Source organism: Xiphophorus couchianus, chromosome 3 (assembly GCF_001444195.1).
Source record: "Xiphophorus couchianus chromosome 3, X_couchianus-1.0, whole genome shotgun sequence".
NCBI classification, from domain to species: domain Eukaryota; kingdom Metazoa; phylum Chordata; class Actinopteri; order Cyprinodontiformes; family Poeciliidae; genus Xiphophorus; species Xiphophorus couchianus.
Window position 1 is genome coordinate 3,784,249 of NC_040230.1, and position 26,128 is coordinate 3,810,376.

Genomic DNA, 26,128 nt, shown 5'->3' on the forward strand with positions numbered 1-26,128 from the left:
GAATTCTTGTTTGTGTACAACTAGATCTTATGGCTCAGTTTTTTAAGTTCTTTGTGTTTCAAAGTACAAAGAACCACTTTTTTGTATTATTCTGCAATGATTCTGCTCAGCCACTAGAGGGTGCTGCTTTAGTTTATGATAAAGGTTAGGAATAATTTTTTCATTACTATGGATTAATTAAAAGCAGATTTATGTCCACCAAAGTCTACTTATAAGAAAGTTATTGAATAGATGTTTTCCTATTTACTATACAATTAAGGATAAAGCCAAAAGTGTGGTTGCTAAAAGACAAACACTTTGTGTAGTGCCAAATATGTTCTATGGCAAGAAGATTTTAATTTATCAACAATTGTTTTGCCCAATTTAGATTTAATTATGAAGAAAGAGAAAGCTGTTACATCGACCACTTTATTAGGGACACTTTGGGATGATGATACTTACACACTGATGTAAAAGAAGTTCTAGAGGTTTTAGGTTTGTACTTCTGTAATTGATAATGTTTTACTGCTGTGACCTGTTTTCTCATGAATGTGCTGAAATAGGCAACGAAGATTCAATCATACTAAAAAAGCCCAAACTATGGTTTTTGTGTTCATTTTGTTGTATTTTCCAGTGTTATGTCCCCCGTCCGACCTGAGCAGAGAGCTATCAGCTGTTTAATCCAGGAGAGAATCTAGTCCAGAAAGAGGAACCTTCGATTTTACACTTAGATCATCGTTGTTAGCTGCTATTGATATGATGTATCTAACTTGATTCACAACATGAAATAATATTTTCAGCATCTATATGCTGTTTCCTTTTGGAAAATAATCTTTATTCCATCATATGACCCAACCCCAACTATTTCCCCCTTTTGCAGGTTTCTAGAAGCCAGTGTTAAAACCACAAAATATTTTGTTGGATGGCTCAAGATCTGTCACTCCCATTTTTAAGTAATAACAGACGACTGGGATGGGGAAATTTCTTTCTTTTTTTTTTTTTGCAAGCATAAGAATGAAGCTCGTTTGCATTCTGTTCCTTTCACTCAGATCATTGTAAAGGCCAAAAATAACACAAAGATATGCCAGATATTAAAAATAGTAAAAGTTTTAAATTGTCAGAGCATAAAAGATACTTGTGACTAAAGGGAAATTCTTACTTCTGCTAAATGGTGGTCGGCTTCTTGCTCAATTTTTTGTTCTTGCCAACAACCCAGACAAACTTTAGCAGTAAGGTTGTAGAGATGGCAGAGGACGAGGTTCAGTATGCTTCAGTTGCTATCAAACGCAAGAGACCGCCAAGAGGTGAGCTTTGTGTTGATATGTTTTATTAACATGATGCTATCTGTGGTTGTCTGATCACTGTCGACTGTAATGTGGATTTAATTAAAATGGGGTACCTGTAGAGATAGATAGCGAGCCCACCATTATGTTTCTGCCTGTTACACTATGATGTTCATACAGAACAGATCTATGTATTTTTCCACATCTCTACTTGGTGCCAATAAGTGTGGAGGACATTTAGTATGGTCAGTATTTTTTTTAAAATAAAAGTAAATAGGATTATTACCATCTATTTAGGCCGTCAGTTTCTTCAAATGTGATAAATTGCAATGTCAGGAAAGAAGATGTTAAAACGATGTAATTTTAACATTTTATTACATTTATTTTGCAATACTTAAAGACATTTGAACTTTCATTTATTTTAGCTAAAATACAAGAAGAGGTTGTGTATGATGAAGTGAAGATACCAAATCAAACAGCTCAGCAAACATCTGACACAAAGGGTAAGTTGTAAAATAAATAAGGTGATGCAAACATGTAATTACTGTATGTGTAAACTGTCAAGACAGGGTCAAATATTTCAACACTAAGTTGTGCAAGTTTCAGTTCAGATTAACTTTCATCAGAAAGAAAATAATTAATAAGAAAACACAAAATGTAAAAAAATAAATTGTTTACCAAACAGCAGCTGAGCCAACTGTCTAAACTGAAACTATGAACATCTCCTCATTTTCTCTAATTATATGCTTTTTTCACAAAAAGCTGCTGTACTAAAGTTTCAAGTGGTGCTGTTAATGAATTCACCTTGACACAGTCTTAGGGACTTTAAGAGACAATAAACAAAGATGTGCATTTTGAAAACTCAGAAAGCCTGGAAGATCAGTATGATGCATTTAGGATGACTTATTCACAAATAAGACAGAAAACATTGCTTTGTTGAATCTTTAGGATAATCAGTAGATACCAAGAATAATAATTTTATATTTCTCAATTGAAAATAAAACTTTTCTCAGCCATGTTTCTTTGTTAAATGATGACAATATATATTTTTAAACATTTTAAAATAAAAAAAATGTCAATATAAAACAAAAAATACTGATGCAAGTTTGTTGTGTCCTCATTAAACTGGATGTTGTATATTTTCTGATTAATTTCCGCAGGACTTTTGCCAGATGAAGAGGAAAGAAGGTTTTGCTGGTATAAGAAGTTGGCTTGTTGCTTTGGGACTCTGTGTGTGATTTTGGTCTTGGCCGTGATTGGAGTCTGTAAGTATGTACTGTAAACATGTGACCTATAACAAACATAAATGAGATAACTCTGTTAAAACATGTGGTAATGCAGTCTACATATTCTGGAGACATGGGTTCCCTTGGGTTTACTTGTAAAATAACCAATAGAGAGAACTAAAGATGCATTTTAAATTATTCTGCTTTTGAAAATATATAAGAATTCCAAATCTTTAATTAAGGAAATCCTGTAGCTGCTGGTTGTGTACTTTACAAACTAAAACAGTCAGGTGTTTGAAACTTTAGTTGTTTTCTTCCAAAAATAATAAGAATATTCTTAAAATGATTCATTTTACATGTGAAATGGACAGAAAAAGTCCTCGTACTTTTAGAACAACAGAATACATTTCTATTGGTTTTGTTTAGCAAATTTTGTTAAAGATTTCAAAATCCTACATGTGTTTTTATAAATATTTTATCCATATGTAATATGTAACATCTTGATGTCGTGCAGTTGTATTTCTTCACAAGAGCAAGTTGAACCAGCTGGAAATCAACCAAACCGCCTTGCTGCAGAAAAATGTCAACCTGACACAACAAAACCAAAACCTGACAACAGAACTTAATCAGGTTAAAAAGATAAACCAGGAGCTGCAGACATGGAAGAAAAACCTCACAGAGCAAATAGAAAGCATGAAAAATGAACAGAATGTCAGTCGAGCTCAATGGAGCATTGATCAATACTGTCCCAAAAACAAAGGTATGTTCAGATCTCTTTGTGGCTAAAGATTAGCTCTAATAATAATTATATTGGCCAGTCCAAATGTTTATTAGTTGATCTCTGTTGTTTCAGGGAGACGCTGTGTTTCTTGTCAGGACGGTTGGCTTGATTTTCAGTCCAGCTGCTATGCAGTTAATGATGCTGAACCTAGGAATCAGAAAACCTGGGAAGAAGCACGAGAAGACTGCAAAGGAAAGAGTTCAGATCTGACTGTTGTTGGCAATGAAGAAGAAAAGGTAAAGACAGGAAACTGTTTATATGAATTTCCAGCTCCAGTACATTTTCAGCACAAACTGTTGGCCTTGTAAGTGAAGTAAATATGTAATAATTTTATCTTATTGTCCACAGATGTTTCTTAAAGACAAAAGTTGGTTTAAAGACAACATTAATGGATACTGGATTGGTCTCAGAGCTGTAAAAGGGATATGGAAATGGATCGATGGAAGTGATCTGATCAATCAGTGAGAGACACATTATCTTTTAAACTGTGTATAAAACAAATATATCAGCCTTGATTTAACTGATGTTTCTCCGTAGATCCTGGTTAGAGAAGCCTGCAACTGAAGGTCAATGTGTTACTTCTCTGCAGAACCGAGAATGGAAATCAGTGAACTGTAGTGACAGGAACGGCTGGATCTGTGAGAAGAAGGCTTTATCTGTTTAAAATGAAATATTCAGATACAGGTTATTATTTGGAAAACCTAAACATAAAATATATAAAAATTCTGCTTAGATTTTCTCACAAGAGATAAACAACTATACTTAGCTATTAACCATAACAAGAAAAATGATATAATTATAATAATTGATGCAGTAACTGAAAGAATTAAAGCTGTAAATTTGCATGGTTTATGGAACTTGACTTAATAATAATTAATGCTTTGTTTTGATTGTTGATTCTATGTTGCATTGTGTTTCTGTGTTTGATATGATGTAAAGCACTTTGAAATGCCTTGCTGCTGAAATGTGCTATACAAATAAAATTTGATTGATTGATTGATTGATTGATTGATTGATTGATTGATTGATGACCGAAAGAATGAGATCATCGATACAAGCGGCCGAAATGGGTTTTCTCCATAGGGTGGCTGGGCTCTCCCTTAGAGAAAGGGTGAGAAGCTCCGTCATCCGGGAGGGACTCAGAGTAGAGCCGCTGCTCCTTCACATCGAGAGGAGCCAGTTGAGGCTCAGGCATCTGGTCAGGATGCCTCCTGGACGCCTCCCTGGGGAGGTGCTCCGGGCACGTCCCATCGGGAGGAGGCCCCGGGGAAGACCCAGGACAGAGACTATGTTTCTCGGCTGGCCTGGGAATGTCTTGAGGTTCCCCCAGAGAAGCTGGAATAAATGGCTGGGGACAGGGAAGTCTGGGCCTCCCTTCTTAAGCTGCTACCCCCGCGACCCAAACCAGGATAAGCGGAAGAAATTGGATGGATGGATGGATGGATGGATGAATGGATGGATGGATGGATGGATGGATGGATGGATGGATGGATGGATGGATGGAGTTTATTTAGCAAAGCCAGTTTCTCACTCACTAGGTCCTGCCCAACTCACCTTCCAGTAAAGTGCTGTGTAATGCAAGCTGAAGTACAGGTTTCTTGATTCGAGGCTGGACAACTGCATATCTCAGATTTTCAGGAACTACATCTGAAGATAGACTGCTGTTCACAAGAGAAAGAACTGAAGGACCTACAGTGAGATAAACTGCATTATCTGGAGAACTTGTTGGTTTTAGATGACTAACCACCTCCTGCAAAAATGACAAGGTTGAAAGCTGTGAAAAGAATCAGAATATGGCAAAAGGCAGAGGGGTCATGAGAGGAAGCTTCAATCTGGGCCCTGATACAATTGACTTTCACAACAAAAAAGTGCAAAACGTTTTTCCATGGAGCAGATAAACAATATTTTAAATAAAGCAGAAGGACTGTGACTGGGACCTGAGCTGAAAAGCTGGGTTTTGTTTTGTTGCAGGGCAAATTCATCAAATAATCCAATAAAACAGGCATATGGTTAAAAAAAACAAACGTGTCACTAAGTTAAAAACTGGTGAACCATAAGCTAAAACAAGATCAGGAGTGTGTCCATGCTCGTTTGTAGGACCAGTCACAGACTGCATAATATTAAAAGAGCCAATAATCCTCAGAAATTACTGAGCCACATGTAAAGCAGGAAGACACACGTGAATAACAAAATAACCAACAATAAGAATCCAGTCATACTTTAGCATTTCTGAAATCATTTCTGAAGTTTTCATTGTACTTTGGGGGCAGATAGACCACTGCACATGTGATGTTTGGGTTTAGTGTATTGACCGATGTTACGACTGGCGTCGTCAACTTAATTATGTAAACATGAGTGTGCAGGTGCCTGTCTCTGATTGGTTCCTAGACGACAACAAAGATGTCCAATTGGTGGCCTCCCCGAGGTGACGAATATAAAATCTGCTGACGCGGACTTCCTGCCATCCTTCCTCAGCTAATCTCAACTGGCCACACTATTTGTTATCATCATGTAAAGTTCTGGAGTTTGTAGGAGTGAGCTGCTGTTTATGTTTCTTTACCTGGTTTAAATTGTGTTGGAAAAATAATCTCCTGTTATTCATCTTTTACATACAATTATCACTCCGTTAATCCACTAAATAATCACCAGATTGATCCTTCACTGTATTGATGTTAAGACCGGCAGAAAGGACTGAACCTTTCAGATCTTGATGTTAGATGTTTTTTTTTTATGCAGATGCATCCTTTGCTACAAATAAACAAGTGCTCACTAAAGTAATCCTGTTTTATTGTACTTTAGACATTTTATTTTCTTATTTATAAACATGTTTTTTCCAGTGTTTGTAAGCTTATAATTTTGACTCTGATGAGACAGATAAAGCTCAGATAAAGCTCATAATATATATGATATATTATATATATATATATATATATATATAAAAAATTCCCTTCTCACCCACCGCGGGTGGTTCTTATCCTCTGAGCTCGGGTCCTCTACCAGAGGCCTGGGAGCTTGAGGGTTCTGCGCAGTATCTTGGCTGTGCCAAGGACTGCACATTTCTGGACTGAGATGTCTGATGTTGTTCCTGGGATCTGTTGTAGCCATTGGTCCAGTTTGGGGGTGACTGCCCCGAGGGCCCCGATGACCACAGGCACCACTGTGGTCTTCACCTTCCAGGCCCTCTCCAGTTCCTCCCTGAGGCCCTGGTATTTCTCTAGTTTCTCGTGCTCCTTTTTCCTGATGTTGCAGTCGCTTGGTATTGCTACATCTACCACAACGGCTTTCCTCTGTTGTTTATCCACTACGACAATGTCTGGTTGGTTTGCCATTACCATTTTGTCTGTCTGGATCTGGAAGTCCCACAGGATCTTAGCTCTGGCGTTCTCCGCCACCTTTGGGGGTGTTTCCCACTTTGATCTCGGGGTTTCCAGTCCATATTCTGCACAGATGTTTCTGTACACTATGCCTGCAACTTGGTTATGTCGTTCCATGTACGCTTTCCCTGCCAGTATCTTGCACCCTGCTGTTATGTGCTGGACTGTCTCAGGGGCCTCCTTGCACAACCTACACCTTGGGTCTTGTCTGGTGTGGTAGATCTGGGCCTCTATTGCTCTGGTGTTTAGGGCCTGTTCCTGGGCGGCCAGGATGAGGGCCTCTGTGCTGTCCTTGAGTCCAGCTTTTTCCAGCCATTGGTAGGATTTACTGATATCAGCCACTTGGGTTATTTGCTGGTGGTACATCCCATGTAGGGGCTTGTCCTCCCATGATGGTATCTCTGGCACCTCAACCTCCATTCCCTGTTGTCTGAGACATTCACTGAGCACATTGTCTGTTGAGGCTTTGTCCCTGATGTATTTATGGATCTTAGTTGTTTCGTCCTGGACTGTGGTTCACACTCACTAGTCCTCTGCCTCCTTCCTTGCGGCTCGTGTACAGTCTCAGGGTGCTGGATTTGGGATGGAACCCTCCATGCATTGTTAGTAGTTTTCTAGTCTTAATATCCATGGCTTTTATCTCCTCCTTTGGCCAGCTAATTATTCCAGTAGGGTATCTGATTACTGAGAGGGCATAGCTGTTTATCGCATGGATTTTGTTCTTGCCATTGAGCTGGCTTCTCAGGACTTGCCTTATTCATTGGAGGTATTTAGCTGTGGCTCCTTTCCTTGTGACCTCATCGAGGTTGCCATTTGCTTGTGGTATACCTAGGTACTTGTAACTGTCCTCTATGTCTGCCATTGTTCCTTCTGGGAGTGAGACCCCAGAAGGAACAATAACAGCCATAGAGGACAGTTACAAGTACCTAGGTATACCACAAGCAAATGGCAACCTCGATGACAACAAAGATGTCCAATATCTATCTATATATATATATATATATATAATATTATATATATATTATATATATAATATTTATAATATATTATATATATAATATAATATATAATATATATGATATTATATATATCATATATATTATGATATATATAATACATATCAATTATATATATCAATATGTAATTGATATATATTATCAATTATGTATTGATAATAATATGTTATCAAATAATAATAATAATAATAATAATCTGTGTTTTAAAGCATCACATCACCTAATAATAACAAAACCTGTTTGCTAATGTTAGCTAATGTTTGATGGCCTGATATGACTCCTCAATGAATAATATATTAAATTAAAGCATTATCCGGTTAATTGTGTGAAAGCAATACTTCAAGTTTAAGTTTTTATTTAGCTGTGTTTTACTCAGCTTTCATTCTGGGTACAGTTCACTGAACAACTCAGATGATTAAGACAGAAAGCTTGTTCAGCTTCCTGTACGAGACAGGAATAACCACACTGTCTTTCACTGTGTGGTTATTTTCAAAACGCCTGTTACAGGAAAACTGGTTTAACCCACAGTAGGGAGGGTCTGACTTTCATGTGTTAAACATTGCAAAAGAAAAAAGAAAAAAAAAGACACACACACACACACAGATATATATATATATATATATATATATATATATATATATATATCCATCCATCCATCCATTTTCTGTTCACCCTTGTCCCTAATGGGGTCGGGAGGGTTGCTGGTGCCCACCTCCAGCTACGTTCCGGGCGAGAGGCGGGGTACACCCTGGACAGGTCGCCAGTCTGTCGCAGGGCTATATATATATATATATATATATATATATATATACACTCTTAGCTGTATGCCAAGAGTGAGCGAGACATCGACTCACTGATCCACACCACCAGGATCTACAGCACAGACATTGGGATGTCATTCAGACAAGAGAAGTGTGGTCGGCTGATCACAAAGAGGGGCAAGGTCATCCGCACAGAAGGGGTCTCACTCCCAGAAGGAACAATGGCAGACATAGAGGACAGTTACAAGTACCTAGGTATACCACAAGCAAATGGCAACCTCGATGAGGTCACAAGGAAAGGAGCCACAGCTAAATACCTCCAATGAATAAGGCAAGTCCTGAGAAGCCAGCTCAATGGCAAGAACAAAATCCATGCGATAAACAGCTATGCCCTGCCAGTAATCAGATACCCGCTGGAATAATTAGCTGGCCAAAGGAGGAGATAAAAGCCATGGATATTAAGACTAGAAAACTACTAACAATGCATGGAGGGTTCCATCCCAAATCCAGCACCCTGAGACTGTACACGAGCCGCAAGGAAGGAGGCAGAGGACTAGTGAGTGTGAGAACCACAGTCCAGGACGAAACAACTAAGATCCATAAATACATCAGGGACAAAGCCTCAACAGACAATGTGCTCAGTGAATGTCTCAGACAACAGGGAATGGAGGTTGAGGTGCCAGAGATACCATCATGGGAGGACAAGCCCCTACATGGGATGTACCACCAGCAAATAACCCAAGTGGCTGATATCAGTAAATCCTACCAATGGCTGGAAAAAGCTGGACTCAAGGACAGCACAGAGGCCCTCAGCCTGGCCGCCCAGGAACAGGCCCTAAACACCAGAGCAATAGAGGCCCAGATCTACCACACCAGACAAGACCCAAGGTGTAGGTTGTGCAAGGAGGCCCCTGAGACAGTCCAGCACATAACAGCAGGGTGCAAGATACTGGCAGGGAAAGCGTACATGGAACGACATAACCAAGTTGCAGGCATAGTGTACAGAAACATCTGTGCAGAATATGGACTGGAAACCCCGAGATCAAAGTGGGAAACACCCCCAAAGGTGGCGGAGAACGCCAGAGCTAAGATCCTGTGGGACTTCCAGATCCAGACAGACAAAATGGTAATGGCAAACCAACCAGACATTGTCGTAGTGGATAAACAACAGAGGAAAGCCGTTATGGTAGATGTAGCAATACCAAGCGACTGCAACATCAGGAAAAAGGAGCACGAGAAACTAGAGAAATACCAGGGCCTCAGGGAGGAACTGGAGAGGGCCTGGAAGGTGAAGACCACAGTGGTGCCTGTAGTCATCGGGGCCCTCGGGGCTGTCACCCCCAAACTGGACCAATGGCTACAACAGATCCCAGGAACAACATCAGACATCTCAGTCCAGAAATGTGCAGTCCTTGGCACAGCCAAGATACTGCGCAGGACACTCAAGCTCCCAGGCCTCTGGTAGAGGACCCGAGCTCAGAGGATAAGAACCACCCGCGGTGGGTGAGAAGGGAATTTTTATATATATATACAGTATATGTATGTATGTATGTATGTATGTATGTATATATATATATATATATATATATATACTGTATATGGATATATATATATATATATATGTGTGTGTGTGTGTATAATATATAGCCTTAGAGCTACAGTGACTCCACAGATTTAATTCTGTATTTTATACCAATGAATATGCTGACAATACAAAGGCTCTTTGTGAAAGTTTTACGTCTTCTTCTTTTCCCAGATGACTTAATAAAGCAAATTATATTTCTGATTTCAAAAAAGCAGAAGTTCAAAATTGCCAGAGCATAAAACAGACGTATGAGTAACAGGAAATATCTACTTCTCCTAAAGACTGTAAAGACAGTAGAAATGGAAGATAGCGAGGTCCAGTATGCTTCTGTGGTTTTCAAAAGCAAGAGACCCCCAAGAGGTGAGATTTGTGTTTATATTTTAAAAAGTCCTCTGTCTAATATGATGCTGTTTGTGCTTGAGGTTATGTATGTGTTGAGTGTAATGTCAGTTTATTTAAAATATGGTAGCTCTAGTCTGAGAAATTCTCCATGAACAGACAATTTTTTGTTAAGCTGTTAAAAAGTTTACATCTGAGAATTTCACATCTGAGGGTAAACCCACAGATTAGACTGTCTCAAACATCCAACAGCATACATTAAGAAACAATTGTTGTAATCAAATATGTTGAAAACAATTTAACAAACCAAGGAATCTTCCAAGAAGCTGATCTTGCTTTGTTCTTTTTAAACAGAGCATAATTAAACATTTGCAGTTACAGTTGGTTCATCCACAAGTAAAGCTTATATTTTATGAAATAGGTAACAGTTTTTGTTTTGCATATACCAATTCATGTTGTATGAGATAGATGGTTGGAGTTAATGGTGCAGCAAAAGGACCAACGCTGGAAAATCCCACATAAAGTATATCTATCACAAGGATAGCAAGTGAGCTTATAGCATCAGCCCAGATCCTGCTGACGGGATCTGGGCTGGAGGTTCGCGGCTGTAAATAGAAGTTATTGCAGAACCTCAAGTCTTAATGGAAGATTCGGCCCAGAGCATTTAGAGTTCACAAAATAAACATCAGAGAAAATATTGTAGCAATAATTAGAACCGCAGCAAAAAGCCAAACATGCCACAATGAGATGAATCAAAATGTCTCCAAAGCATCGAGGGACTGATAGGGGCCACCGGGGGATTCCAGGTAGATTCCAGGTAAATTTCAGGTGGATTCCAGAGATGCGCATCACAGCGCCTGTTCATGCAGGGCCGGTCCAAGGTAATATGGGGCCTTAGACAGAACCCTCCTCCCCCCGGAACCCGTCCTACTAAGAGCCTCAGCATCACTAACATGTTTAAATATAGATAAGGTGAATCTGTGAGAAGGAGACCAGGTTTATTGGCCCAGTTTAAAATCAATCACCGATTATTGGTTATTTGCTGTGATGTATTTGTGATCAAACCCAAGTCAAACACAAAGGTTACACCAATTGTAGCCATGGTAACACAACAATAAAACTATAAAGATGATTCTTTAAACTTTTACAAAGTAAACTTCCTAATTAAATCCTAAATGTGCCATTTATTTTTTTCTCAGCTGAATGCATTAAATAAAATGTAATAACATTGTCATTCTCTATAAATGATGCTACAGGTTTAGATCTACGGTCTGTGTTACAATTAAACCATTTCTAGGGGCCCCTGAGTGTCTGGAGGCCCCTGAATGGCCCCTACCAGCAGCCACTGAGTTTTCTTTGCCTTGATATTCCAGTCTTATAATTCTAGGTCTCAGAGGTGCTAATATCAAACTATTATATAGAGTTAATCCCTTTGAGTTTTTTGATCTATAAATCAGTCTGCAGCCAGGTTGTTCTAGAGGTTAAATAGATATTATTAGGGCTTAATTAGTAAAATGGCAGCAAATTAGCTTATTTCATAACTTCATAACCAGAGACCTTCTCTCGTCTGGTCTGTTCAACAGCTACAGTCTCAGATCAGATCAGCCCTCCAGGACTGTCAGCAGCAGAAACAGAAACTTTATACTTGTTGGGGAAAATGTAGACTATATTTGCTTTGCATTTCCCTTCATGATGGCAATGATGGCATTCAATATAGTTAATTAGATTCTTGATTAATATGGGTTGTTGTTATACTGTGTTTTTGTTCAACGTGCCCCTTTTTAAAATTTGAGCCCCCGCCCCTCCAAAGGTCTCTGCACGGCCCTGACTATTGCGATCTGTACAAATGCATCCCTTCTGGTGAAAACCAACTAAGGAATTGTTTCATAGCGCTGTCAATTACCCCTGTGTATGCGCGCTGTTCAATGTGTCAAGGACAGAGAAACAACTTACCCTAAAAGAAAACTGTTTATCTGTCATCATTGGTGGCCATGCTCACCAGCCTTAGCATTAATGACAAGCTCTACTGTAAAGATGCTGTAGCATAGCAGAGAGCAAGAGGGAGGGTGTGAGCAGCGTGTGCACAAGCAAGTTTCTTAAAAAGCATTTTTTGTTCATTTTCCTGTGATGGATGCTTTTCCTCTTTTTAAGAAAGGATCATCTCTTACTTAAATGGATGCTACAGGATGCTCTCTATGTCTATCTATTTTAAATTACCTCAGTCTGAAGACATGCTGGTGGAAGAAAAGACACTGACAGAAACTTTCAGTTCCAAGCAAATAAGATTACATTTAATTTAAAAGATTTAGAAAATTAATTGTGTAACAAATGCAAGCTTTTGAGCCATCGTTTCTTTCAGCTAAAAAAGAGGAAGAGATTGTATACGATGAAGTGAAGAAACACAACCAAACGTCTCAGCAAACATTTGACACAAATGGTAAGTAGTTGAAAAAATAAATACATTCTAAAACAATATCGTAGCATATATTAACTCTAATAGAAACAACTCAGTAATTTTTGCAAGTTTCAGTTCAGATAAACTCTCAACAGAAAGGACGTGAATATTTTTCAAGTGGAAACTGACACATTTCACTGAGTTTTGTCTTTAATTCCTCCCCAAGCGTCAGCAAAAGCAATGACTAAACGGAGCATCATCCCATTTCAAAAATAGGCGTACTCCTACAAATAGCTGGAAAACTACAGTAACAAATGGTGCTGCACCATTGTACACTGTGGAGTTTCAGAGGGAAATGATCTACATATATTTTAACAACAAAACATCACAAAATGCTGCCTGCTGCTGTTACCATGCAAAAGCAACTGAAATATAAAGAGTAATATTTTTATTTACTGACAGTAAAGCTCCTTATTTTTCTAGTACTTAGCAAAGGAGCTTTCTTTGCTAAGTTATGACAATCAATTTTGTAAAATGTTAAAATTAGAACATTTCAATATAAAACTGCACACTGAATCAGGTTTCTCTTGCTATATGTAACTTCTACCCTCATTAAACTGTTGTCTTGTATATTTTCTGATGTGTATATGCAGGACCTTTGTCAGAAAGAAGCTACAGGTATCAAAAGTTGGCTTGTTGCTTTGGGAATCTGTGTGTGATTTTGGTGATGATTATCGTTGGAGTCAGCGTTTACTGTAAGTATGCAAAAGATAAAGGTCATGAATGAGGTGACAATCAAAGCTGGGATAATATACTGACCCAAAAAACTGAACTGATGTATAGCCAATATGTTTCCTTAGCTCAAAATTACAAACATTACAAATTACCTCATATATGTTTAAATCTGCATTACTATTATGAAATCCATAACATGTTGGTGCTTTTTGCAGTTGTACTTCTGCACAGAAGTAATGAACAGCAGCTGACACAGTTGAGAAGAAACAAAACATTCCTGCTGGAGGAAAATATCAACCTGACAAGCCTTAGCAACAAACTCAGCTCAAGTTTCACCATCCAGGTTCACAATTTGACACAACAAAAACGAAACCTGACAGAAGAACTTCGTCGAGTTAAAGAGAAAAACCAGGAGCTGCAGACAGATAAGGAAATTCTCACAAGACAAATAGAAACCATGAAGAAAACTTGGAATGAGCAGAAACCCAGGATCATCAATGAATACTGTCACAGAAGAAACAACAGTATGTTTAGATTTCCTTGTAGTAAAAGATTTTCCTTACTATTGGTCAATCCAAATGTTTATTAGTTGATCTCTTTTTCAGAAAGGAGCGGTTCTTGTGAGAGTGGCTGGATTTACTGTCAGTACAGCTGCTATGCAGTTAATGATGCTGAACCTCCAACACATAGAACCTGGAACGAAGCACGAGACGACTGCAAAAGAAAAACTTCAGATCTGACTGTTGTTGGTAATGAAGAAGAAAAGGTAAAGACAGAGCTGGGAAACTGTTTAAGTGAATTATATATATATTTTCTGTTGGTGGTGTAAGTGAAATAAATATGTAATCATTTTATCTCACTCTATACAGTTGTTTCTTGATGACACCAGTTGGGATAAACAAGGAATTAAAGGATACTGGATTGGCCTCTTGGCTGTAGGAGGGAAATGGAAATGGATCAATGGAAGTGATCTGACCAATCAGTGAGAGACATTATTTCTTAAATTTGTATTAAACAAATCTACCAGCTTGATCTAACTGATGCTTTTCCTTAGGGCCTGGATACAACAGCAGCCTGCAACTGATGGTCAGTGTGTAACTTCTCTCCAGAACCGAGAATGGACATCAGTGAGCTGTACTAAGAAAAACGCATGGATCTGTGAGAAGAAGAGTTAATCTGTTCAGACATGAAATATTCAACTTCTATAGGTTATTTAGAAAAATTAAAGCAAAATATCTATTTTATAGTTCTAATGTTAAATTTTTTCACCAGATCTAAGCAGTTATAGTTTATTATTCAATGAATTTAACACAGCAGTGTTATTTTAATTACTGTACTTGTTATAATCTAAGCGGTAAAATTGCTTAGTGAGTGCATTCCACCTTTATTGAACTCAACATAATTTTACTCTGAGGAAGTGAACAGTATTTAGAAAAAGTAAATTTCTTTCGGTGACATACAATAATTCATTTCACACATTTGAAATGGTTTTCTGCAGTTTGTTTCAGGGCCAAAATGAATAAAACTCATTGAAAAGAAGTTGAGGACTGATGTTTCTGTTTTCTTGAGCTTTTCTTTTGTTACTGTTGACGATTTTAAGTCAGCAGAGAGTGCTGCGTTACTACTAAAAATGACTGCTTTGACGAAATAATAGAAATATTTTTAAATGTTGCGGTGATGTGTCATATTACAAGTTTCGATGCATGTGCTTCTTTTAACATTGTTATTGTGAATAAAACTAATGTTTGTAATGCCAGTGACAGCTGACTCTGCTTCATGTTTTCTTGTCACCTTCTCACTAAAGCTCCACCAGGCACTGATATTGTTCCTGGACTACACAGAAGATCATCGTTACTATGTTCACTTTAAAGTAAACAGATTAGAAACATCAGCACATTCTCTTCAGTCAATACGCTATAATGAATATAGCTCCGGTTTCATTGTTCATTACTGGTTTCTCCCTTTATAATTACCGCTTGCTGCCTATGTTGCACATCTTGTTTACCCTGTTACTACCCCTGTAAAATTTATTTTTGTTTTTCATTACCCTTCCAATTATGTTCATTTCTGAGGCACAGCAATGATCTTCCCAGGTCAATTTGACTCAGGGATTTTTTTAATACGCAGTTGTGTCAGAATCCAAAACTTTCCCCCAAAATATTTTTATATTTCATCATTAACTCTATTATTAACAATTTCAATCAATATTTAGCTCAGTGATGTTCTTTACCTCTTAGAAATAAAGGATGAATGAGGATAATTCACTTAGTCATTTCTCACTTTGTTGTTAAGAGTTATTGTGTGTAGATATAAGGAAAAAAAAAAAACTAACTAGACAATATGGCTGAAAAACTTATCACAATATAAGCTTTCCATGTAATCGATATCAGTTGCCAATGACGATAAGTATTGATTACTTTTTTGGCTTAGATGTCTCAAATACTCCCAAACTGGTGGAATGACCTTTCCTGTTTTATGTGTAGCAAAAACTTAAATTGCTGCTGCATGTCACTCTTCAGGTTGTTGCTAAATAGTTTCCGTGTATCAGGACCCAGAATAGTGACATTTGTCAAGGCTCAATGACGTTCAGGTCGGATGAATGCGACCTGGCCCACAGACACAGGTCACTTTAAAAAGATTAGATACAGATCAGATTTAGAACCATATATCCAAGTTGTCAGGGTTTGTAAAAATCTAGTCTGTTTTTTTAGACAGACTGTCATGAAAAGATCAGATATGGGTTGCATAAGTTAAGAAAAATCAAATTTGGGTCACTTCAGTGTGACTGTAGAGTAACGCTCTCCAGATGACACAATATTTACTTAACATCTTTAAAAATCTTTTCTACATTTTGTTTCTGTGCCACACAAAGTATTTACATTCATGACAAATTGGCTGATGGCTGATGTATTTCCTGGCTCTCCAACTAATTTGTCACAGTTAATGATTTGTGGCCAACAAACGCTGCTGCATTACTTCTTATAAAAAGGCTGGGGTCATGAAATCATGACATTTTAAATATTGAGGTGATTATGTATGTTGTTAAATGCTTAGATTCATATACTTGTTTTACCATTATTATTGTGACTGAAACTGTAGCGAGACTGACAGTTGACTCTGTTTCATATTTTCATGTAGCCTGTTCATTAAAGCTCCACAAAAAAATATTGTTCCTGGGTTACATAAAAAAGATCATCATTCCTATGTTCACTCCAAAGTAAACAGCTTAGATTCATCAACACATCCTCTTCAGATAACATGGGCATCTGGTATTAGATACATTGTTGTCTGTTTATGTTCATTTACTTACAAAGAGCTACAGACAGTTTTCTTAAATTTAAAATTGACAGATAGTGGCTGTTCCTCAAACTAAACCAAGATTTTTATTCCCCTGCAAATTGGGGAGATTCTAAACTGTCACCACCTTCTTGTTTTTCTGCCAAGAAAATACGGGTAATGTCATAATTATGACGCTGAAATAACATTTTAACACCAAAAATCCATTTAAGAGCACATTTTCTCTTTTATTTTTATTTCTTGTTTGTCCTCCTGAGGCCCATTCCAGAAAGTTGGATAGACAAATTCTGAATAGGAGGCAGTTACTCCGAATAAACCTGCCAGGTTCTGTGATGCTCAGGATTTATGGTTTTAGAACAGGAAATAATAACAAAGTAACTCAATTCTGAGTCAAGTTACCCCAAAGTTAAGCAGGAGGATATGAAAAGCTCTCACTCAATGAAAGACAGCAAATATGACTCAACATTGCAACAGGAGGAAATACTAAGCTTCATGTCTGCTTTTCTCACCGATGGAATTACATCGGCATACGGATGACAGCATATGGAGAATATCAAAACATATCTCATTCACTAATCCCCTGAACAAATTCAGCTTAACTACAAGCACATTCCTGCTTTACACTGAAATTCCATTTCTATAACAAACATTTTTCTGCATTTGACGCAATTTTCATGAAGAGAAAATTTCTGGCTTTCACAAGGATCACATTCATTAAACATTCTAAGTTAATTTATCTTCTATGCATACTGATTCATCACTTGAAAAAACACCTGTCACAAACACATATACCCTTCTACAACATTTATACATTTTTAAAAGTCTAAAATTAATTTACAGACAATGTTAAGTTAGAGTCAAAGATCAAGTTTTGGTCAACAAAGAACAGCCACTACTAGGGTTTAACCCACTGTGGGATAATACAACTTTTATGTGTGAAGCTTTGTAAAAATGGAGAACAGTGTAATTAACCTCTTCCTCCTTTGAGGCTGCAAAAGATAAAATGTATTTTTACGGTATTACGGTAGTGAGTGCATTCACCGAATTCTGAATGTTTTACATGATACTAAAGCTCTTTATGTTGTGAATATTTTTTCTACAAGAGTGATTTATGACTTAAAAAAGCTGAAGTTCAAAATTATGGGAGCTTTAAATAGACTTGTGAGTGACATAAGATGTCCACTTCCGATAAACACTGCTCTTTTTCTCGTGATTTACTCGCCTCTTGCTGACAAAGAACTTTAACAGGAAGACTGTAAAGATGTCAGACAACGAAGTCCAGTACGCTTCTGATGATTTCAGAAACAAGAGATCGGCAAGAGGTGTGTTTTATGTTTACATTTTTTTAATAATCCTTTGACTAACATGTTACTGTTTATGGTTATGATCATTGTTGTGATTAAAGCTGCTGACTGAGAAATTCTCAAATAAAAATTTGGTTCCTCCAGGAACTTTGTAGATAAAACCACTTAATAAATTGTAATTTTTTTCAAACATTTAATTAAGAATCTATTTAATGTTTCAATACAACGTGTAAAAAAAAAGTTTAACTGACCAGGAAATCTTATTAGATGCTGATTATGGTTGAAAAAGTGTAATTAAACGTAATTAAAGGATCACACTCATTAAACATTGTAAGTTAATTTATCTTCTATGCATACTGATTCACCACTTGAGAAAACACCTGTCACAAACGCATATACCCTTCTACAATATTTATACATTTTTAAAAATCTAAAATTAATTTGCAGACAATGCTATGTTAAAGTCAAAGAACAACCACACCCAGGGTTTAACCCACTGCCCCCTCCCCTCCCCCCTCTGAAATCTTACCTGTTCATCAGAACCTTTATTGTGTCCATAGGCAACTTTAAATCCAAGCTGAATGAAATTACCTATGGAGTTCACTAAGCATCTATATGCTTCCATTAATTCAAATTATACAAAATAATAAGATAGAATACCACAACTATGCTGATGACACACAGCTATACATTAGTCTTTTACCAGGAGATTACAGTCAGGTTCAAATACTCACTAAATGTATTGAGCAGATTAATGTCTGGATGTGCCAAGATTTTCTCCAACTAAATAAAAATAAAACTGAAATATTAGTATTTGGACCAAAAGAGCATAGATTAAATATAATCACCCACCTTCAGTCTGTTGGATTAAAATGCTCTGACGAAGCCAAGAATCTGGGGGTGATCATAGATCCTGATCTGAACTTTAATAACCACATCAAATCTATCATAAAAACATCATACTACCATCTAAAAAATATTGCTAAAATTAGACGACTCATGTCCCTACAAGATTCTGAAAAATTAGTTCATGCCTTTGTTTTTAGTAGACTTGATTACTACAATGGCATTTTTACTGGAATATCAAAAAAAGCAGTAAGACAGCTCCAGCTTCTCCAGAATGCTGCTGTAAGAGTCCTAACTAAAACAAAAAGAGATAACCATATCAGTCCTGTTCTAAGATCCCTGCACTGGCTGGCTGTTGTTCAAAGAATAGAATTTAAAATCTCCTTAATAGTTTACAAAGCACTTCAAAATAGAAACCCAGACTACATTTCTGATCTTCTTCAACCATATATACCACCCAGACTTTTAAGATAATCAGAATCAAACCTGTTATTCCAAGAGTCTGCACTAAACATGGTGAAGCAGCTTTTTAGTTTTTATTGCCCCAACACTCTGGAATAAACTTCCTGCTCATTGTAAGACTGCCCCTACCTTGAGTTTATTTAAAACAAGGTTAAAAACCTTCTAATTTGATGTTACTTATTCTTATTTTTTTAAATTCTATTCATTCACTATACTCAAAATTTTAATGCTTATTTTGTCTATTTTTAATTTGCTTGATTTTTTGAATGTACTTTTTAATTTTCTTGTTCAAGCACTTGGACAGTCTTTGGCTGAAAGGTGCTATAGAAATGAAGTTGCCTTGCCTTGCCTTTAAACAGACTTGTGAATGACAGGAAATGTCTACTTCCGATGAACACTGCTCTTTTGCTCACAATTTACTTTCCTCTTGCTGACAAACCACTTTAACAGCAAGACTGTAGAGATGGCAGACAACAAAGTCCTGTGCACTTCTGTTGTTTTCAAAAACAAGAGACCCTTTTTATGTTTACATTTTTTAATAATCCTTTGACTAGCATGTTACTGCTTATGGTTATAATCACTGTTGTGTGTGAAGTGATTAATGCTGCTGACTGAGAAATTCTCAAGTAAAAATTTGGTTCCTGCGGGAACTTTGTAGATAAAAACCACTTGTCATCATTGCATGTGTAAACTCTTCTCTGACAGGCTCAGTTAACTTTAACATCACCAGTAAAAGGTGCAAGTTTTGGTTCACGATAAACAGCAGAAAAAACAATGACTAAGCTGAGACTATGCATATTTTACCCTTTTCACCAAAACTATTTCAAATACCTGTTGAACCACTGTAAAAACTGTGCTGTTAATAATCTCATTGTGACACACCACGAACTGTTACAAATTGATCAGCATGTACTTTAACAACACCAGAAGCAAAAGAAAGTCACAGTATAAAATTGTGCCTGCTCTCGTTACTACGCAAAGAAAAAAATGTAAAGAGAGAACTGAAATTAACATGACTTTATGCAGGATTTAGACTGAGCTCACTGATCTCATTTTTGATTAATTTATAGAATGGATGCCTATGCACCAGAAATAAGGAAGGGCCTGCAATAACGAAATGTTTTCAGTTCAATCTGGAGAGACTCAGACAGAGAAAGACAGCTATTAAAACAGACATACATAAATTAAAGTTCGTTGGCGCTTGGGCCCCGGCTGAGGACATCGAGCTGTGAATTGCAATAAGCTTGGATGAACATTCCCGATGCTGGTTAGGAATGTCATCCCCCAAAAAGGGAGAGCTAAGGCCAGGTGGGAGAGGCTACACTAACTCGGGCTTACGGGCTGGGACTTGAGTCTGCAAAAGTCGACATTACTGTGAAAGGGGGAAAAGTGATGTGAAGCTGGCAGATAAAGGCCAGCTGGGGACGCCACTAGGCATGGAATGGATGGATGGTGGTAGATGAAGGCCAGCTGGGTGCTGCGATGATGCAATGAGATAGTGTTTAACAGGTGCAAGGGGCCGGCTGTACATTACTGTCATAATGAGAAAAAGATAGAAGAGGGAATGGATTAAAAGTGAGAAGATGACTGCCTGGAGAGGAGATGCTAGAGCTAAGATTAGACTCATGGGGTGACGGTTAAAGGATGCAGGCGAGAGATGGGATCATTTTGGAAAGAAACCTGAAAATGAGGATGTGAAGGACAAAAGGAGAAAGAAAATTCACATAATTGTGACACTGTTGAATCTCAGCCATGTTGAATAATAATGTAGTTCAAATGACTGAATGTATCTGTCATTTGAACAGACAGATACATCCTGTATCTGTCTGTTCAAATGACAGAATGTTTTTTTGTTTTTCTAAAACAAAAAAACATTTTTTGTTTTAGAAAAATGAATAAACCAGTTGATGTGCTGTTTACTACTCAGCTGAAAGCTCACTCTTTCACCTAATGTGTTCATTTGGATTACAAGGAATTGATTGACCAAATGTATGAATCAGTAACAAATTATTAAAACCATGTCTGGACAAAGGAATGAGTCCATGCAAGCAAACATTACTGCAAAAAAGTTTTAAACCAGAGTCAGGATCAAACAACATGTATATGTCAAATGTTTCAAATGAAGAACTGCAAAAATAAGATATTAATAAGATGTAAAATGCGATCTGGGATAAGGATGTTCTTGTCTTTATATGTTTGCATAAGACAATTATTGTAAAATAAATACAATAAAAAACATGCCTTATGCCTTAATTTTTAGTTTTCAGGCTATCATTCTTGTACATCCCTTATTTTAATAAACAGATCTCCAAGACTTCTGGTAATTTCATTGTAATATTTTTTGCTTATTTCATAGTCGAGGAATTGTTTACACTATGTCTACATTTTTAGAGCATTGTGCTTTTGTTTTCAGAAACATAAAGTTGCCCTCAGCTGCAGTTATATTCCTTATATTTTTACCCTATTCTATTGCTCTGTGAACATAATCTTATTTGAACGAAAAGTTTAAATTTAGTTTGGTTAACTTTGCTTATAATACTAGCAACCCATCTCAAGCCCACCGTCCCTCTCAGTAACTTGTTTACTATGTTTGTTTCACAGGCTTTAAGACTCACTTTTCTCCACCGTCTTTCTTTACTAAATGATGACAATATTTTTGTAACATTTTAAAATGAAATAATGCAAACAAGATTTAACTTGCTGTAGTTTTGTCCAAATAAAAATGTCTGTCATATTTTCTCTTTGGTCTCTGCAGGACTTTTGTCAGACAAAGAAGCAAAAAGACGTCGCTTGTATCAGAAGTTGGTTTATTGTTTTGGGATTCTATATGTGATTTTGGTGATGGCCTTTATTGGAGTCCGTGTCTACTGTAAGTATGTAAAGAACATTTTTAAGACTGAAACAGGAAGATATTAGAAACTTTTGATGTTCATGAACAACCAAACTTTCCTTCTATATAAAATTTACAACATGACAAACCTCAAAAACATACTTCTTTAGAACAAATCAACAAAATATAAAATTGCATCTTCCTGTGTCTTCTTGGCAGCAGCCAGTCACTGCATGTTGGCATTTTGGATCGTTTCTGTCATATTTGAAGCTACACGCTTGACCCACATGCACAAAGAATCAGATAAATAAAGTTTATTTCCTTTTCAAAACAGATAAATATTTGGTTTGGTAAATGATTTCTTGAAGTGACTGGATCGGGATCGTCTTTGTGTGGGTGAGGTGAGGTGCATCCGCCGGGGGAACTCAGGTTAGGGGTCTGGAGCATGGAAGGCTGACGGAAGGTGAAGGAATCTGGTCCGGCATCCGAAGGCTGGAGGATTCTCCGAGGTTGCGGATGGGAAAGTCGTTGGAGGGCGGACAGCTGAGTATGGGAGTGGAGGAAAACGGAGGAGAGGTCCGGCTGCCAGCTGGAGCTTTCAGGAAACTGCTTGGAATCAGACGGTGGAACTCGGGCAACCAGTTTGTATAGATCCACGGGGTCACGAGGGAGGGAAATCCAAAGGCCAGAACACGGTCCTCACAAGAAGAATACTCTGCGTCACGAAGAAGCACCTGAAAACAGGAAAACAACGATGGATTACTATGAGTTGGATTCTCGGAGAAAGAACAGAGAAATAACTCAGGGGGCTCTGGGTACCATTACTGGCATAACACTCTGGCGCTGGAGAACCCGCCGCCTGCTCCTCTTATGCTGGCGATGATTATGCCAATTACGCACCGGTGCGCGGGAGCCGCCCTCCAACAGACCGCAACCTCATGGCTCCTCCTGGTGGAAAAAACAGCTCCCAACAAGACCAAACTCCAGCACCCAACAATTTCGCTCTGCTTGTTTCGCTACATTTAGTGCAAGACCTTCAATCTCCCCAAATCCAAACCACTGTTTGTTTTTTCAGAAACTGTACAGAGCAGATTAACAAAGATAAATAAATAGAAATATAAATACCACATGCGGTGGTCACCTAACGAGCCGTCAGAGCAGTTTCATGATGAACCCGATGTTTTCCCTCAGGGCGATGAGTCGCTTGAAGCATATACATGTGTGCTGTTCAGAATCCGATATATCTAATCGTTCACTTGTCATCATGTAATCAAAATATTTCCATTTTGCAGACCTCAACAACAAAATCAGTTCTGATTTCAAAACCTTGGCTCAAAACGTCACAAGCTGCGAAAAAAAAAGTTCACACCTGACAGCAGAAATTAGTCAAGTTAAACAGAACAACCACGACTTGCAGACAAAAATGAAAACTCTCAGAGAAAAAATAAAAACTTGTGAAGACCAGAAACACAGTCAAGTTCAGCAGATCCTTGATGAACACTGTCCCAAAGAAAACAATGGTATGTTCAGATTTCCTTATGGTAAAAGATTATACCTAATTATAATTATATTGATCAGTCCAAATATTTATTAGTTGATCTCTGTTGTTTCAGTGAATCGTTATAGTTCTTGTCCGAAAGGCTGGATTCACTCTCAGTCCAGCTGCTATGCAGTTAATGATGCTGTACCTAGGAATCAGAAAACCTGGGAAGAAGCACGAGAAGACTGCAGAAGAAAGAGTTCAGATCTGACTATTGTTGGAAATGAAGAAGAAAAGGTAAAGACAGGTTCAGAAACTGTTTATATGAATTGCAAATATATTTTCAACATCAACTGTTAGTTATAGAAAGGAAGGAAATATATATAATCCTTTTTGTCTCATTCTCCACAGAAGTTTGTTGATGGCACTAGCTGGAAGGACGGCGATGGTTTAATAAAAGGGTTCTGGATTGGTCTCAGAGATGAAGGAGGGAAATGGAAATGGATGGACGGAAGTGATCTGACCAATCAGTGAGAGACTCACTGTTTCTTAAGCTTTATATGAAATAAATCAATCAGCCTTCATTTATCTGATGTTTTTCCATAGAGCCTGGATACAACAACAGCCTGCAACTGATGGTCAATGTGTAACTTCTCTCCAGAACCGAGAATGGACATCAGTGAGCTGTACTAAAAGAAACGGCTGGATCTGTGAGAAGAAGGCTTTATCTGTTGTTAAGGAAGAATAATTTAAAATTAACTTTAGAAAAAAGTTTGGCTCTCTCTCTCTTCCTCAAACTCCCAGGCCCTCTCAGCGGGCGATGTGCGGCCACAAGGAAAACAACAATGCGTGTTAACGTCACAGAGTTACAGAGTTTAATCCCATACAAAGCAACGTATGAATCAACAACAAAGCTGCAGAGGAACAGAGATATGCATTCTTTACCTTATACAGACAAAGACAGACAAGACAGACAAACAAAGACAAACAAAAAAACAAAACAAAGACACGTCTTTGGAGAGAGCCGATGCAAAAAAGCAAAATAGTGGCAGCTCTCTGAATTTTTACTCCTGTACACGAAGTCTTATACTGAAGGTGTGTCTTTCCTTTTTAATATATTCCATTAAGGCGTAACCTTAGGCACTCAGAGAAACTTAGAAACTCCCTCTAATTTACACCAAAGATCAAAGGCCATTTGCTCTCTGGTAGAACAAAAGAGCCAACAGCTGCGTCCTGACCTCCTGGGTTCTACGGTCATTTTGGGTACAGAGAAACATGAGATAAGATTTCACAGATACCTGTGAAATCCGAAGTCTCTCCCGTTATCTCTCCTTACATAAATTCTCAGGAGAAACTTAAATCCAGTAATTTTGGTTCAAGGAAAGGTTATCTTTACAAACCCCAGTTTTGCTCCTCTGCTCTCAGCACCTCAAAAGATTGAGTCCTGCCAAAAATAACACATAAAATCAACAGAACAAAATTAGGTATAATTCCTGAGCAATTTTCTAATACTAAACAAAACATTTTCATTCAAACAATTTCCATTTGATTCTGATATAGTCACAGATAGTACAATTTTCAAATACATTCATCATTTACTAGATTAATAGTTCTACAATTAGATAATACAATCTTTATTAAAACATGCTATTAATACTTAGAAAAATGTCTTAGAAATTAAATGTTAGTGGTTTCAACCTTCTATGTTGTATTCAGTTTTACACCATCCCAGATGTTGGTTTCTGGAAGACTTTTGATCTGCTGTGAACCAAACAGGCTTCTCTCCCCCAGGCTCAAATGATAGTGCCTTGGGGAGATGCTAATTTTACGGCCTCCTGTGCTCTGACAACACAGCAGGAGGCCCATTGAGAGATCTGCATTTGGTTCCTGTTGTCTGAATGCTTGCCCATCTGGTTTAATTTTAAATCCTTAACACAAACCTGTTCAAAATTAAGAAATTTGTTCAAAATAAGAGTGTTCAATATACCTTTTACACATGCCGTAAGATTAACTGTATTAAGCACTAAAAATAATCATTTTTCCTCAACACTGTTTAAACATAAAATGTTAAGATTATTTGAAAAACCTGGAAAGAAAATATCGTAACATTTTATTAATTTTATTTTACAAAGCTGTCATGTTCTGCTTTTCTGTGTATTTATTTCAAGTTTCTGTGTCTCTGAGTCTCCCTATTGTCCCGTCTCCCCTTGATTAGTTCCCAGTTGTGTCTCGTGCCCTGATTACCTCGTTTGTATTTAGTGTCACCTGTGTCTCTGTCGGGTCCTTGTCTAAGCAGTCATTTGTTTGCGTGAAGTCTGTCTAGCTGTGCTTATCTAGTCCTTCGTTGCTCCAGTGCTACCGACGTTGAGCCCTGGCTTTCTGCTCAGTCGTGCTGCCTGGCAGTGGACTATTTGGTTTTGTCTGGACTGTGTCAT

At 37.6% G+C, this 26,128-nt stretch overlaps 3 protein-coding genes across 3 annotated transcripts; all 3 read left to right on the forward strand.

Annotated features, from left to right (window-relative positions):
- The first annotated feature begins 217 nt into the window (after positions 1-217).
- On the forward strand, positions 218-4,119 carry LOC114142317 (C-type lectin domain family 4 member G-like). The gene is made up of 7 exons (XM_028013540.1): positions 218-1,283; positions 1,688-1,765; positions 2,423-2,527; positions 3,003-3,248; positions 3,342-3,505; positions 3,618-3,730; positions 3,807-4,119. The coding sequence occupies exons 1-7, from the start codon at positions 1,148-1,150 to the stop codon at positions 3,931-3,933; spliced, it is 969 nt and encodes a 322-aa protein (XP_027869341.1). The 5' UTR covers positions 218-1,147; the 3' UTR covers positions 3,934-4,119.
- A 6,154-nt stretch (positions 4,120-10,273) lies between these two features.
- On the forward strand, positions 10,274-15,230 carry LOC114142318 (C-type lectin domain family 9 member A-like). Its single transcript, XM_028013541.1, has 7 exons — positions 10,274-10,365; positions 12,704-12,781; positions 13,393-13,494; positions 13,690-13,998; positions 14,080-14,240; positions 14,344-14,456; positions 14,529-15,230. The coding sequence occupies exons 1-7, from the start codon at positions 10,305-10,307 to the stop codon at positions 14,647-14,649; spliced, it is 945 nt and encodes a 314-aa protein (XP_027869342.1). The 5' UTR covers positions 10,274-10,304; the 3' UTR covers positions 14,650-15,230.
- Positions 15,231-17,989: 2,759 nt separating this feature from the next.
- LOC114138377 (CD209 antigen-like protein E) lies at positions 17,990-24,661 on the forward strand. Its single transcript, XM_028007594.1, has 6 exons — positions 17,990-18,093; positions 22,139-22,252; positions 23,506-23,733; positions 23,827-23,990; positions 24,105-24,223; positions 24,300-24,661. Exons 1-6 carry the CDS (start codon positions 18,033-18,035, stop codon positions 24,439-24,441), a joined length of 828 nt encoding a protein of 275 aa, XP_027863395.1. The 5' UTR covers positions 17,990-18,032; the 3' UTR covers positions 24,442-24,661.
- The last annotated feature ends 1,467 nt before the right edge of the window (positions 24,662-26,128 follow it).

Coding starts and splice junctions, on each gene's coding strand:
- LOC114142317 (XM_028013540.1), top strand. CDS start 1,148: ATGGTGGTCGGCTTCTTGCTCAATTTTTTGTTCTTGCCAACAACCCAG. Junction 3,249..3,341: donor ATACTGTCCCAAAAACAAAG/GTATGTTCAGAT, acceptor CTGTTGTTTCAG/GGAGACGCTGTGTTTCTTGT. Junction 3,506..3,617: donor TTGGCAATGAAGAAGAAAAG/GTAAAGACAGGA, acceptor TATTGTCCACAG/ATGTTTCTTAAAGACAAAAG.
- LOC114142318 (XM_028013541.1), top strand. CDS start 10,305: ATGGAAGATAGCGAGGTCCAGTATGCTTCTGTGGTTTTCAAAAGCAAG. Junction 10,366..12,703: donor AAGCAAGAGACCCCCAAGAG/GTGAGATTTGTG, acceptor CGTTTCTTTCAG/CTAAAAAAGAGGAAGAGATT. Junction 14,457..14,528: donor GGAAGTGATCTGACCAATCA/GTGAGAGACATT, acceptor GCTTTTCCTTAG/GGCCTGGATACAACAGCAGC.
- LOC114138377 (XM_028007594.1), top strand. CDS start 18,033: ATGTCAGACAACGAAGTCCAGTACGCTTCTGATGATTTCAGAAACAAG. Junction 18,094..22,138: donor AAACAAGAGATCGGCAAGAG/GTGTGTTTTATG, acceptor TGGTCTCTGCAG/GACTTTTGTCAGACAAAGAA. Junction 22,253..23,505: donor TATTGGAGTCCGTGTCTACT/GTAAGTATGTAA, acceptor TCCATTTTGCAG/ACCTCAACAACAAAATCAGT.